At 39.4% G+C, this 14,043-nt stretch overlaps 1 protein-coding gene across 1 annotated transcript; it reads right to left on the bottom strand.

The window, feature by feature from the left end:
• Positions 1–7,842: 7,842 nt before the first annotated feature.
• LOC102404841 (lysozyme C, milk isozyme) lies at positions 7,843–14,010 on the bottom strand. Its single transcript, XM_006058377.4, has 4 exons — positions 13,803–14,010; positions 11,914–12,078; positions 10,121–10,199; positions 7,843–8,009 (listed from the first exon to the last, which is right to left on the bottom strand). The coding sequence occupies exons 1-4, from the start codon at positions 13,993–13,995 to the stop codon at positions 7,943–7,945; spliced, it is 504 nt and encodes a 167-aa protein (XP_006058439.3). The 5' UTR covers positions 13,996–14,010; the 3' UTR covers positions 7,843–7,942.
• Between the last annotated feature and the right edge of the window lie 33 nt (positions 14,011–14,043).

Genomic DNA, 14,043 nt, shown 5'->3' with positions numbered 1-14,043 from the left:
ATATCAGTTTGAGTAAACTCCAGGAGTTGGTGATGGACAGTGAGGCCCGGCGTGCTGCAGTTCTTGAGGTTGCAGAGTCGGACACGACTGAGCGACTGAACTGAGCAGTCTCAGACTTACATGGTTGCATCGATAATTTATTTATTATTTATTTATATTTATTTTTATTATTTATTTATTATAATTTATTTACTGCCTTCTTCATCTCTTTCCTTCCTATTTCTGCTCAGTTTCGATTCTAAGATCCCTAACGTGACAACAGACCTCCCCTCCTTTGTCCCTTCTGTGGTACTAACTACTTTGCAAGTTTTGTTGTTTGTTGTTCAGTCGCTCAGTCGTGTCTGACTCTATGCCATGGCATGGGGTGGCATACACCAGGCTTCCCTGTCCTTCACTATCTCCTGGAGTTTGCTCAAACTTCTGTCCATTGAATCGATGATCCCATCCAACCATCTCGTCCTCTGTTGCCCTCTTTCCCTCCTGCCCTCAATCTTTCCCAGGATCAGGGTCTTTTCCAGTGAGTCAGTTCTTTGCATCATGTGGCCAGAGTATTGGGCTTCAGCTTCCGCGTCAGTCCTTCCAATGAATATTCAGGGTTGATTTCCTGTAGGATTGACTGGTTTGATTTCCCTGCTGTTGAAGGGACTCTCAAGAGTCTTCTCCAGCACCACAGTTCAGAAGCATCAGTTTTTCGGTGCTTAGATTTCTTTATGGTCCAACTCTCACATCTGTACATGACTACTGGAAAAACCATAGCTTTAACTAGGCGTACCTTTGTCAGCAAAGTTTTGTCTCTGCTTTTTAATATGCTGTCTAGCTTTGTCCTAGCTATTCTTCCAAGGAGCAAGCATCTTTAATTCATGGCTGCAGTCACCATCCACAATGATTTTGGAGTCCAAGAAAACAAAGTCTGTTACTGTTTCCATTTTTTCCCCATCTATTTGCCATGAAGTGATAGACCGGATGCCATGTTCTTAGTTTTTTGAATGTTGAGTTTTAAGCCTTCTCTTTCACTCTCTTCTTTCACCTTCATCAAGAAACTCTTTAGTTCCTCTTCACTTTCTGCCTTAAGGGTAGTATCATCTGCATATCTGAGGTTATTGATGTATCTCTCTGCAATCTTGATTTCAGCTTGAGTTTCATCCAATCCAGCATTTCATATGATGTATTCTGCCTATAAGTTAAATAAGCAGGGTGACAATATACAGCCTTGATGTACTCCTTTCCCAATTTTGAACTAGTCCATTGTTCCATGTCCAGTTCTATCTGTTGCTTCTTGACCTGAGAAATATCCTACAGAAAATAGGCAGTTTAGCTAAACACATGCCTGGTACCAAGACTTCATCTGTCACTTAACTCTAAAATACTGGCAACCAGGCCTTTTTTTCTCTAGTAGAGAATAGGGAGAGGCTGCCCTGGGGGATGTGTCCAGTCTAAGAGGAGAGATCTAAGGAGCCTCAGTGAAACTGACTCAACTGACCAGGTCATCCTTCAGTGAAGTACATATGGTCAAATCCACATAGGCCCTCAGAACCTCAAATGACTTTTAAAGGTTCCCAATCCTAAATTCAAGTAGATAACCAAGGATTGCCAAATAACAGAGAGACTCCTCTAGTATGAAAGATATAATCCAAAGTAAACAAGCAAAATGGCAGATTAGAGGAGACAGAGAAGTTAACTAAAACCAAAATCAATCTAACTGTTATTAATATGCTGTGTGCTGTGCTTAGTTGCTCAGTCATGTCCAACTCTTTGACCCCATGGACTGTGGCCCACTAGGCTCCTCTGTCCATGGGGATTCTCCAGGCAAGTATACTGGAGTGATCTTCTTAACCCAGGGATTGAACCCAGGTCTTCCACATTGCAGGCAGATTCTTTACCATCCAGGCCACCAAGGAAGCCCAAGAATACTGCAGTGGGTGGCCTATCCCTTCTCCAGGGGATCGTCCTGACTCAGGAATCGAACCAGGGTCTCCTGCATTGCAGGTGGATTCTTTACCAGCTGAGCTCCCAGGGAAGCCTTTATCATACTATATCCAAAATAGAGTAAATATATTTATTACATATTATTACTATATAGTAAATATATTAATACTATATACAGAATAAGAAATAGCAAGCATGACACAAAACAAGGAGAAAAGAGTATTCAAAAATGAAAAGGAGTTGTTGGAAATTAAAAATATGATAACAGAAATGGAAAAAAAAACCTCAGAGCAAGGTTAGACTAATGAAATTCTCACTGCCTCTGAAGACCTGAGAGGAGATTTAAATGGAAGACATAGAGCAGTGGGGATTTCGAGGTACAAACTAGCATGTATAAAATAAACTGAGACTTCCTTGGCCATCCAGTGGCTAGGACTCCTCGCTTCTACTGCAGGGTGCCTGTGTTTGATCCCTGCTTTGGGAGCTAAGATCTTACAAGCCATGCAGCACAGTCCAAAATAAATAAGTTACAAGGATATATTGTACCATACAGGGAATATACCCAATATTTTATAATAACTAAATGAAATATAACCTATAAAAATGTGAATCACTATGTCATACACGTCAAACTTAGTAGTATTGTACATGAACCATACCTCAATAAAGAAAAAAGAGACCTAGAGTTTGGGAATTGAACTAATGATAGATACAAATAAAGGTAAGACAGTATAACAATTATGCAGTTACTGGCTCTAGGGAAAATAAATCTTACATAAGAGAAGAAAGTAATTGTATTTGCTGCTGCTACTGCTAAGTCGCTTCAGTCATGTCCGACTCTGTGCGACCCCATAGACGGCAGCCCACCAGGCTCCCCCATCCCTGGGATTCTCCAGGCAAGAACACTGGAGTGGGTACTCATGATTATAACTTTTCATAATTCCCTTTGTGCCTGCTGAGTCGCTTCAGTCATGTCTGACTCTGTGCGACACTATGGACTGTAGCCTGCCAGGCTTCTCTATCCATGAGGTTCTCTGGGTAAGAATACTGGAGTGGGTTGCCATGTTCTCCTCCAGGGGGTCTTCCCAATCCAGGGATTGACCCCGAATCTCTTACATCTCCTGCACTGGCAGACAGTTTCTTAAGCAGTAGCGCCACCTGGGATGCCCCTTGCTGCTGCTGCTGCTGCTAAGTCGCTTCAGTCGTGTCCGACTCTGTGCGACCCCATAGACGGCAGCCCAACAGGCTCCGCCGTCCCCTGGGATTCTCCAGGCAAGAACACTGGAGTGGGTTGCCATTTCCTTCTCCAATGCATGAAAGTGAAAAGTGAAAGTGAAGTTGCTCAGTCGTGTCTGACTCTTAGTGACCCCATGGACTGCAGTCCACCAGGCTCCTCCATCCATGGGATTTTCCAAGCAAAAGTACTGGAGTGGGGTGCCATTGCCTTCTCCGGGATGCCCCTTAGCAACTTAAAAAAAATTTTTTTTAAAGTAAGTCTGCTAAATACAAATGGAAGAAATATGCTCAGGGCTCAGTTATAATTAGTGCCACATGAAAGCCCAGTTTTAATCTGGAATATCACTCTGTGTTTCAAATAATAGCCTGATGTGAAGGTAAGCAACATTGGAATTGAACTTCTTTTAAAAATGATGAAACTTTCATATTGATTTTTACTTTGTCCTCTGAATAAGGGTGAAAATTTGGTTTGGGAACTTGATTGTATTAAAATAACAGGTATAAGTAAGACATGACATTTATCAAAAACACAGCAAAATCTCCAACAAGAATTGCTTTCTCTCTTAGGCCAACTTTTGCTAATCTCTGGTTGTTTCTTCAGTCAGCCATTGTTATGCATCAGTCCTGGTGCTTCTTAGATATATCCTATCTCTGCATCTGAGCTCTTACTCTTCAAGCCTCTCTCCCCTACCTTGACTCATTCTTTGTACACCTCTGGATATCCTGCTATGAATAAACCCACATTCTTTCCTGTTGATTCATATCAAAATGGTCCCAGAATCTTGAAACCTGAGGAGGCACCTGAGTTGGGCCCCTCTGCTGTCCTCCAGGGGACTGGTCACATAGATTTGAGACCTGACCCTTGGAGCCGCAGAAGCTGCTGTACTAGAATTATGTGAGATTGGAGAGTAAAAAACTCTCAGAATGCCCAGCGTGGGGGAATATACTAAATCATCAGGGAGATTCATTCAAGCAGCTGGTTTTTATTGACCATATATCATGTTACAGGCACTGTTCTAGGTATTGGGAATGTGGGCATAAACAAGTGGAAAAACTTTCTGCCCTCCTTGCTGTAAAAACAGTGTCCCAGCATGGTATGTCAGAGATGAAACGCAGTAAAGATATCCCAATGTGGAAGAAGAGCTGACCACCTGAAGGGTATCAAAGCCTGAGTGGAGACAGTCTATTCCATTGTGTGGCAGTGTTGGGAGACTGGTTACATACAGGCAAACTGATTAAATATGTGCATGTGCTCAGGATACATTTTAAGAATGTTAAGGAAAATGGGTACCTGCTTTCTGACTGTATAACAAGGAAGTTATCAACATAAGAAAAGAAAAAAACCTACAATTAACCTTGTGGTATGGGATTGGAATCGGAGGTATTCTATGAACTCAATTTGAGTAGATAAACGTTAGGTAAATACATACATCCTCTAGCTGTGTCCCTTGATGGGACATGGGAACAGTGCCACTCTACTGCCCAGAATTGTTTTTTTAAATACTATTATCCACTGTGAGGGCTAAGAGCTTTTGGAGAAATAGCTGATTCTAGGCTGAAGCAGAAAAAGAACAAGGTGAGCATTAGGACAGCTTGTGCCAGAAAACAAAAAAGTACCCAAAGAATGATGAGGTCATGTCAAGATGATGCAGAAGCTAGCTTGCAGAGTCTCTCTGAAAGGAGAAAAATCAGGGACAATGAGAACATAAAAATAAATGATAGCAATGGATTATGACTCATTATAATTGGAATAAAGTAGGAAGCCAGGGGTCCATACTGATATAATAAGTACATGCAAAAATTGACATTTTGATGAGGAAGAAAATTTCTCAAAGTACCTCATCCTCTCCCAAATACCTCACAGTGGAGGTGACTTACAGACATCACCTTAATCAAATGATCACTGTGAACATCATCCGTAACAGAACATTTCAAAACTGCATGTCAGCTGAAAGGACACAGTGAGAAGAGGACAATATCACATCTGTGGCATCCCTGCCAGAGATGCATAACCTGATCTACTCCAGGGAACATCAGAAAAACCTTAGGCATTTTATACCATAGGTGGTTGAGGTCGTCAAAAGGGTTAAAGTCATAAAAGTCATGGAAACATGAAGAAGTTACCTTTATTGAAGGAAACTGAAAAATGTAACAACCAAATATAATGTGATTCTGAATTAGACCTTTTAATTAGGATTTGTGGGATACTTGATGAAATTGCATAGATCTGATGACTAGGTGGTCCTAATTTTGTCAGTGTTTACCTCCTGATATGGATGTTTTTTTGAGGTTCTGTAGAAATTGCACACTGAAGGATTTGGAGCCATGGGCACCAGTTTCTCAAACTGTTCAGAAAACATAAAAGGCTGTACTGTACTTACAAATTTGGGGTAAGATTGAGATTATTTCAATCTCTTTAAAAAGTGGAAAAAACTCTATTCTTTTGAAAGTTATACTTCATCTAAAAGAATAAGTAAAACATGTCTATCAAAAGGTTACAGGTTTGAGTCCTGGGACACTCCAACACTTAAAAAATCAATCAGCAGAGAAACTGTCAGCCAAGAAGGACTGAGAAGGAGCCATCAATGACACAATATAAAGGAGGAGAGCTGAGGAAGAAAAAGTTTTCAGAAGTAGCAAGTGGTTCACTCTGTCAAATGCTGCTGAGAGATCAAGTAGATTGAACAGAAATCAGGCGATCACTAGAACTGGCCCCAGTGCATCCTGGGAGGAGTCATGTTTGAGCCATTTTCAGCTGAGTGAGGACAGCAGTCAGATTAAGAAGAGATGAAAAGACAAAGGGAGGTGAGAGCATGGAGTGGGTTAACATAGATATCTCACCCCAGAAGTGTTACTGGAAAGGGAGCAGAGAATGATGTTGTAGTTGGAGGGTTCTGTAGAGCCCCCGGAGAGTTCTGTATAACAAGCAAGATTACCAGGGCAGTATGGTGATGGACTGCATGTGGAGACACTGCCACTGGCTGGAGCAGAGGCCCTGCATCCTAGTAATAAAGGGGAAGGAAGGGAAGGTGGGCCCAGGGAAAGATGTGAATTCTGTTTTGATGGCCAGCAGAGGAAAATTTTGTATGAGTTGCTTCTGTTCTATTTTTGTAATATGAGGCCAGGTCATCTACTGAGAGCACATGTCAAATACCAGTGGTTGGGCATGTTTACTGGGAGTTTGAAAAGATTGGAGAAGTAAATAGTGACAGTCATTTTGGAGAGTGGGGACACCAATACAGAAGGATTGAAGAGAAGTGACTAAGATGATTAGGCTGACTTGAGGGTGCATTTGAGATTTATGTTTATGAAAGTAAAGTGAGGGGAATTCCTTGGTGTTCCATGGTTAGGACTCCATGCTTTCACTGTTAAGAGTAAGAATTCAAGCCCTCTTGGGAGTTCAAGAAGACTCTTGAGAGTTCTTGGACTGCAAGGAGATCCAACCAGTCCATTCTGAAGGAGATCAGCCCTGGGATTTCTTTGGAAGGACTGATGCTAAAGCTGAAACTCCAATACTTTGGCCACCTCATACGAAGAGTTGACTCATTGGAAAAGACCCTGATGCTGGGAGGGATTGGGGGCAGGAGGAGAAGGGGACGACAGAGGATGAGATGGCTGGATGGCATCACCGACTTGATGGATGTGAGTTTGAGTAAACTCCTGGAGTTGGTGATGGACAGGGAGGCCTGGCATGCTGTGATTCATGGGGTCTCAAAGTCAGACACAACTGAGTGACTGAACTGAACTGAAGTGGGAAACTAAGGTCCCAGAAGCTGTGTGGCACAGCCAAAACAGATTAAAAATTTAAAACATTGAGAATCAGCATGCTTATGGATTTCTCTAGCAGTATCCACCTGTTTCAGTACAGGTGAGGATGTAGGAAATACTAAGTGTCAGATCATTATTTACCAAATATACACATATGTATTTCTTCAGAGACATTAAATGGCTCTAAACAAAGGAAGACAAGGTATGAATTGCAAAGCTTTTAATGAAAATGTTTGTTTTTCTTTTACAACATGCATAAATTCACATCGGTTTAATAGCAATTAATTCAATGCTTACAAACTTATCTGCCTCTGAATTTAGTCATAATGGATGAATTTAAGCTAATAAAACTAAGGAAAATCAACAGCTCATCTAATCCTTCTTTATATTCCTTCAGGATCAGCAAGATGCATAAATGAGTTCTTTGCAAAGGCTAAAATAGGTTGATGTATAAATTGTAAGTTTATTTTTAAAATTCTGTGCACATGCAACATTTCTACGAAAACATTTAAACCAAATGTCACACTTTTGAAAACAAAATTCATTGATTTGGGTTGTTTCCATTTTTGGCCATTTGACGTTCTTCTTTTTTTGACTGAACAGATGAGAGTTCACATGCCTACACAGGTGGGGCTTTGCCTAAGATCAATTTGCTTAGAGATATTCTTTTGTTATATTTTGTTGAATATTAGGGAGTACTTATACCATTCAAGATTAAGTCTGGGTTATCTCTTTGAAGAACTAAATGTATCAGAGATACATTTGATAATGAAGATTTTAGACAAATATTCACCAGCATTGGTTCTGTTAGCAAGCTGAAAAATGTTGTAGGCCTAATATCAAACAATAAACATGTGAGGTAAACGTCAAGCCTCTTAGAAGAAAGACCATATGCTCCTGCTTCGGTAAAAACATTATTTGTTTGAAAGAGTGATAGTATAACCTTTTACTCAACGATTACTTCCTTAATACGAAAAAGAGACAAAATGAGCTGAAGACAAAAACTCCACAGTTACACTCCGCAACCCTTAACATAACTTGTGAGGTCTCGGTTTTGACACTTGTTTCTCCATGCCACCCTGTAGAAAAAGATGAAACAAATGATAATAAGATTGAAACATATCTTCATTGCGTTATACATACTTCAAATCCTTTGCAAGAACAAAATAGTTAATCAGTACATGAAATACAAGCTACAGACAGATCCAAATGTTGCTATTTATTAACTGGTGATGCATATACCAGGGACATCACATCTCCACAAGCCTACACTATAGCACAGAATGCTGAACACAAATGTTGAGTCTTGTGAAGTCCCCAACAGCACTGCAAAGTGCATTCCACATTTACTTAAATCCAAAAGTAGTTTCAAGGTATTGTGTAGAGAATTCAAACCTCTAGAAATTCCCTAAAATAAACTGAATAGTAAAAGAGTAAAATATTCTGAATCAGGTAAAATAGATGGTTTCTATGTAATACACTTTAGCATAAATCTAAAGCTGCAATTTTCAAATCTCAGTAGCATACTGTAGTCTTCGGAATATTCTCTCACTTCTCTCACATCAGCAGGATAAATCAGCCCTCCTCTTTAATGTTTAACACATACTGTGCTCTTAACAGAAACTAAAGACTCATAAGATTAGTCTTATCCTAAAGACTAATCTATACCTGTTGTAGGTCCATTATACTTCAAACACAAATATACAAACAACCTCATAGGAAAGTGGTCAGATTTGTGGTTACCTGGTGTGGGGCTTGTAGGTGGGGTGAGGGGTAAGGAACTGGACAAAGGCAGTGGGAGGTACTATAGACTTGTAGTTATAACAGTAGGGATGCAATGTACCACAGGCCTATGCTGGTGGCTCAGTGGTAAAGAATCCGCCTGCAATGCAGGAGATGTGGGTTCAACCAGTCAGAATGGCTGCGATCCAAAAGTCTACAAGTAATAAATGCTGGAGAGGGTGTGGAGAAAAAGGAACCCTCTTACACTGTTGGTGGGAATGCAAACTAGTACAGCCACTATGGAGAACAGTGTGGAGATTCCTGAAAAAACTGGAAATAGAACTGCCTTATGATCCAGCAATCCCACTGCTGGGCATACACACCGAGGAAACCAGAAGGGAAAGAGACACGTGTACCCCAGTGTTCATCGCAGCACTGTTTATAATAGCCAGGACATGGAAGCAACCTAGATGTCCGTCAGCAGATGAATGGATAAGAAAGCGGTGGTACATATACACAATGGAGTGTTACTCAGCCATTAAAAAGAATACATTTGAATCAGTTCTAATGAGGTGGATGAAACTGGAGCCTATTATACAGAGTGAAGTAAGCAAGAAAGAAAAACACCAATACAGTATACTAACGCATATATATGGAATTTAGAAAGATGGTAACAATAACCCTGTGTACGAGACAGCAAAAGAGACACTGATGCATAGAACAGTCTTACGGACTCTGTGGGAGAGGGAGAGGGTGGGAAGATTTGGGAGAATGGCATGGAAACATGTATAATATCATGTATGAAACGAGTTGCCAGTCCAGGTTTGATGCACGATACTGGATGCTTCGGGCTAGTGCACTGGGACAACCCAGAGGGATGGTATAGGGAGGGAGGAGGGAGGAGGGTTCAGGGTGGGGAACACATGTATACCTGTGGTGGATTCATTTTGATATTTGGCAAAACTAATACAATTTTGTAAAGTTTAAAAATAAAATAAAATTAAAAAAAAAAAAAAAGGAGATGCGGGTTCAATCCCTGAGTGGGGAAGACCCTCTGGAGGAGTAAATGACAACCTACTCCAGTATTCTTGCCTGGGAAATCCCATGGACAGAGTAGCCTGGCAGGCAACAGTCCATGGAGTCGTTAAAGAGTTGGATGCAACTTAGCAACTAAACAACAACGGTACAATATACAACATGATAAATATAATTAACATTGCTATATGTTATACATATACAAAGGTGAGATGCTGAGATTAAACTTTAAGACTTTTCATTCCACACAAAATTTTTTTTCTTCTCTTTCTCTAATTTTATAGCTATATGAGATAAAGGATGCTTACTAAACTTATTGTGATAATCATTTCATGATGAATATAAATCAAATCATTATGCTATACACCCTAAACTTTTACCGTGCTCTATGTCAATTACATCTCAATAAAACTGGAAGGGGGAAAAAACATACCATGCTCTAATGCCTTGTGGATCTCTGACAACCCTCTTTGCACATGTTACAGCTTGAGTGATGTCATCTTTCAGCAAAGCTGAAAAAGAAGTGGTGAGAAATGAAAACAATCTTCATAGAAATTTCATTTTAAGTTTAGGTTCAGTCAGCTTTATTCTCTTATACTGAGGAAAGAACAACTAATATTATTTTTTAAGAGTCCTTATATCTGTATGAATTTTGGAGGAAAACTCTTTCTTCGTTCCATCCCATTTGGTATGAAATAAAACATTCTGTTTCTCATTTACCAAAGTCAGTGGATGTTCAGGAACTATTAACTAATGTGATACAAGGGTTTCTTTTTACTAGGCAGTGTAAACACAAAACAAACAAGCAGAAACAGTCTAGCAGTTTTTTAATTAGCAATTCTCCTAATGGAAATTTATCCTAAAGAAATCATGGTATGTACCCAAAGATGTGTATACAAAATGTTTCATAGCAGTTTATATAAAAGGAGAAAATGGAAACAGCCTAAGTGCTTAACCCTGAGAGATAGACTGAGGACTCCCTGGTGGCCCAGTGGTTAAGAGTGCACCTTCCAGTGCAGGGGATGCTGGTTCAATCCCTGGTGGGGGAAGGAAGATGTCAAATGCTGCAGGGCAGTTAAGCCTGCACATCCCAACTGGAGAGAAGCCTGCATGGCACAATGAAGATCCTGCCTGTGGCAACTGAGACTTCACATGGCCAAAAAACCAGAATATAAGAAACAATAGAAGCAATATTTTAACAAATTCAACAAAAGTGATATTCAAAAATTCAATAAAGACTTTATTAAAAAATAAAAAATATATTTTTTATTTTTAAAGTATTATTTAAAAATATTTTTTAAAATAAATTAACTGGATACAAAATAATATTCTAAAGACTAATCTTTATAGGATTTTGAATATTTAAAAATATAACTATCAGTTTTGCAATATTTTTTCAATATTTTATGCACTAAAGATTCATATGTTATCTCTACTTTAAAAGGAACTCAATAGATTATTTATTTCATCCCAATTAAACAAATCTGTAAATTAGCTTGTTAGAATGATTATGCTTATAAAGGCACTGTATTTTTTGGAGATGCAAACCAAAGAATTTAGAAATGAAATGTCATAATGTTTCTAAATCAGTTTAAAATCACTCAGCAAAAAAACCCCCATATACATAAAAGAAGTAAATATGACAAAATGTAAATAACTGTAAAAGTACAGTTGATGAGCATATTGATGTTTATTATGCTAATGTTTCTAATTTTCCATATATTAAAACATTTCATAATAAAAAGCAAAAATTATATTTTAAAAAACCACACATATTCTTCTTCTTTGGTTATCCACTAATCTTTTCATTTTCCAATAAAGGAGTGTAGATTAAAAAAAATGAAAACCCCCTATAACCAAATTACCCCTAAACCTCTACAAACAAGGAAAGTAGGAGGAATGGCATTGTTCTCTACAAAGCATCAACATGTCCAGTTATGATGAAGTGATAGGTCACTCCAGATCTTTTATGATACCAGCTCTTTAATTTCTTACTTGAGGAATTATGAAGAGCAAAATAAGGAGTTTTAGGAAGTTAATATGGAATTTTTCAAGGTGCCTGATGAGCCCTTCAAGACCTTTTTATTTCTATTGACTCTTGACCTAAAGGATCATTCCAGTTTTCCCATAAGATGTTTACAGAAAAACCTGAATGAACTTTTTGGATAACCCAACAGGTATAACCAGGTGAGTCCTGTGCCATGACTCCACATTATCCTGTCTTACCGCTGCAGGGTATACCACAGGCGTTAACTGCTCTTGGGGTTTTGCCATCATTGCACCACCAGCGGCTATTGATTTGAAATATCCCATAATCAGTGCTTTTGTCTCCACGATTGTAGTGTGTAGCACGTGTGTTGTAATTGCTTTCCCATCTGGCCAAACACATCCCTGAAAAAAAATTAGTATTAAACAGCAACACGACATAACTTATACTTCACAGCATAATTAGTTCTTTTTAATTCTACTTTACTAACAACTTGTTTTATAAGTATAAAGATGTATCTTACTTGTAAAATATTTTAACACTTTTGTATTAAAGGGCCCTTAAGAGAATTCTTTTGTTAGCAAAACATTAGTTAATACTAATGAAACAACTAACATATTATAAAAGATATTAAAATAGATGTTTCCTTCATTGCTATTACCCTTCCCCTGCTCCCATCGCTCACATAAATTTCAGCCTAGAATAGAAAAATCAGCAGAGTTGAGTGGATTCAGTCATTAGCTGCATATGTGTGAAGTAAGTCGCTTTAGTCATGTCCGACTCTATGCAATGCCATGGACTGTAGCCTGCCAGGCTCTTCTGTCCGTGGGATTTTCCCACACAAGAATACTGGAGTGGGTGGCCATGCCCTCTTCCAGGGGATCTTCTCAACTCAGGTCTTAAATCCATGTCTCTTGTGTCTCCTGCATCAGCAGTTGGATTCTTTACCACTGTGCCACCTGGGAAGCCCAATTAGTAGTATGCTGCTGCTGCTGCTGCTAAGTCGCTTCAGTCATGTCCGACTCTGTGCGACCCTATAGACGGCAGCCCATCAGGCTCCCCCGTCCCTGGGATTCTCCAGGCAAGAACACTGGAGTGGGTTGCCATTTCCTTCTCCAATGCATGAAAGTGAAAAGTGAAAGTGAAGTCACTCAGTCATGTCTGACTCTTAGCAGCCCCATGGACTGCAGCCCACCAGGCTCCACCCATGGGATTTTCCAGGCAAGAGTACTGGAGTGGGGTGCCATTGCCTTCTCCGAATTAGTAGTATCTGCATACACTAATGGAAAAATACTTTTACCTGGAAAAACAAGGAGTTTTTGAGAGGAAAAAAAAATTCTTACGACACCTAAAGTTGAATTTGGATATCAAATTAGAGTCCTGAAAAGAGTCATAGAATAGGAAAGACATCCATCCATCTATCCACTCATTCATTCATAAATAGTTATGGAGGGGAAATGTCTGAATTCAGTCTGAAAAATACAGTGATGACATTGACAAATATGGACTAAAATACAGTCACTTTTCCTTAGGACATATCTTTAATTTTGTGGAAGAAAATTAAAAATAATCAACTGGATGTAGAATAATAAAATGTCTTTCAGGCTGCCTTTCAGGGATCCTTATATAGATATTGATTGAGGGGAAATAGGTTCCTTCTGTCCCTGTTTTAAGAGTTCAATGAAATGTATAAAAACTTTGCCCAGTGTCATGGTAGGGGGACTAAAAATGAGAAAATTACTGCCTTACTCAGGCTTGCAGAGCTCACGTTCCAAACTGGAAATGGCTAGAGTCAAACACCAAGGGCTTGACAGACATATCCCAGGTGCTGAAATATATTTTATAGTCTGCTTCCATATGCCAGCTGGCAAATTTAGTGGTTCTAGAGGAGTATAGCAGTACCTGGCATGCTTCTAATTGTATGGAATTTAACCATCCTATACTTCAATCCTTTACCCAGTACATCTGATTCTAAAGGAAACATTGATATTTTAACCATTGTAAATGTACAAACCCGCCAAGAAATAAGAAAAGTCCATTCACACAATATCCCTTATTATTCATCCTCTATTAATATCTGTTCCACACCTGGCTAACTATTTGGAAGGAGGAAGAATAGTTAACTTACAGTTTGCCAGGCTGACTCCCTTGTAGCCAGCCAATCCAAGTTTCTTCAGAGTTCTGGCAAGCTCACACCTCCCAAATTTCTTGCCCTGGACAGCAACAGAAAGGAGGAGAAGCCCCACAATAAGGAGAGCCTTCATGTTGACAGAAGCCAAATGTCCAAGTTGACCAGGTGAGCTGGACTTGGTATTTAACATCTTTTCACTTCCCTCTTCTCTGACGAGTTTGGGGGCTCCACCCTTGGT

Source organism: Bubalus bubalis, chromosome 4 (genome assembly GCF_019923935.1).
Source record: "Bubalus bubalis isolate 160015118507 breed Murrah chromosome 4, NDDB_SH_1, whole genome shotgun sequence".
Lineage (NCBI taxonomy): Eukaryota > Metazoa > Chordata > Mammalia > Artiodactyla > Bovidae > Bubalus > Bubalus bubalis.
The sequence above is the reverse complement of the archived record's forward strand: the minus strand, read 5'-3'. Positions and strand labels throughout refer to the sequence as shown.

What these genes read in the sequence shown, in the direction of transcription:
- LOC102404841 (XM_006058377.4), bottom strand. Translation starts at nt 13,995, where the DNA reads ATGTTAAATACCAAGTCCAGCTCACCTGGTCAACTTGGACATTTGGCT. An exon ending in GGGAGTCAGCCTGGCAAACT is followed by an intron (nt 12,079 to 13,802) that starts GTAAGTTAACTA and finishes ATTTTTTTTCAG; the next exon opens with GGATGTGTTTGGCCAGATGG. An exon ending in CCACAAGGCATTAGAGCATG is followed by an intron (nt 8,010 to 10,120) that starts GTATGTTTTTTC and finishes CTTTTTCTACAG; the next exon opens with GGTGGCATGGAGAAACAAGT.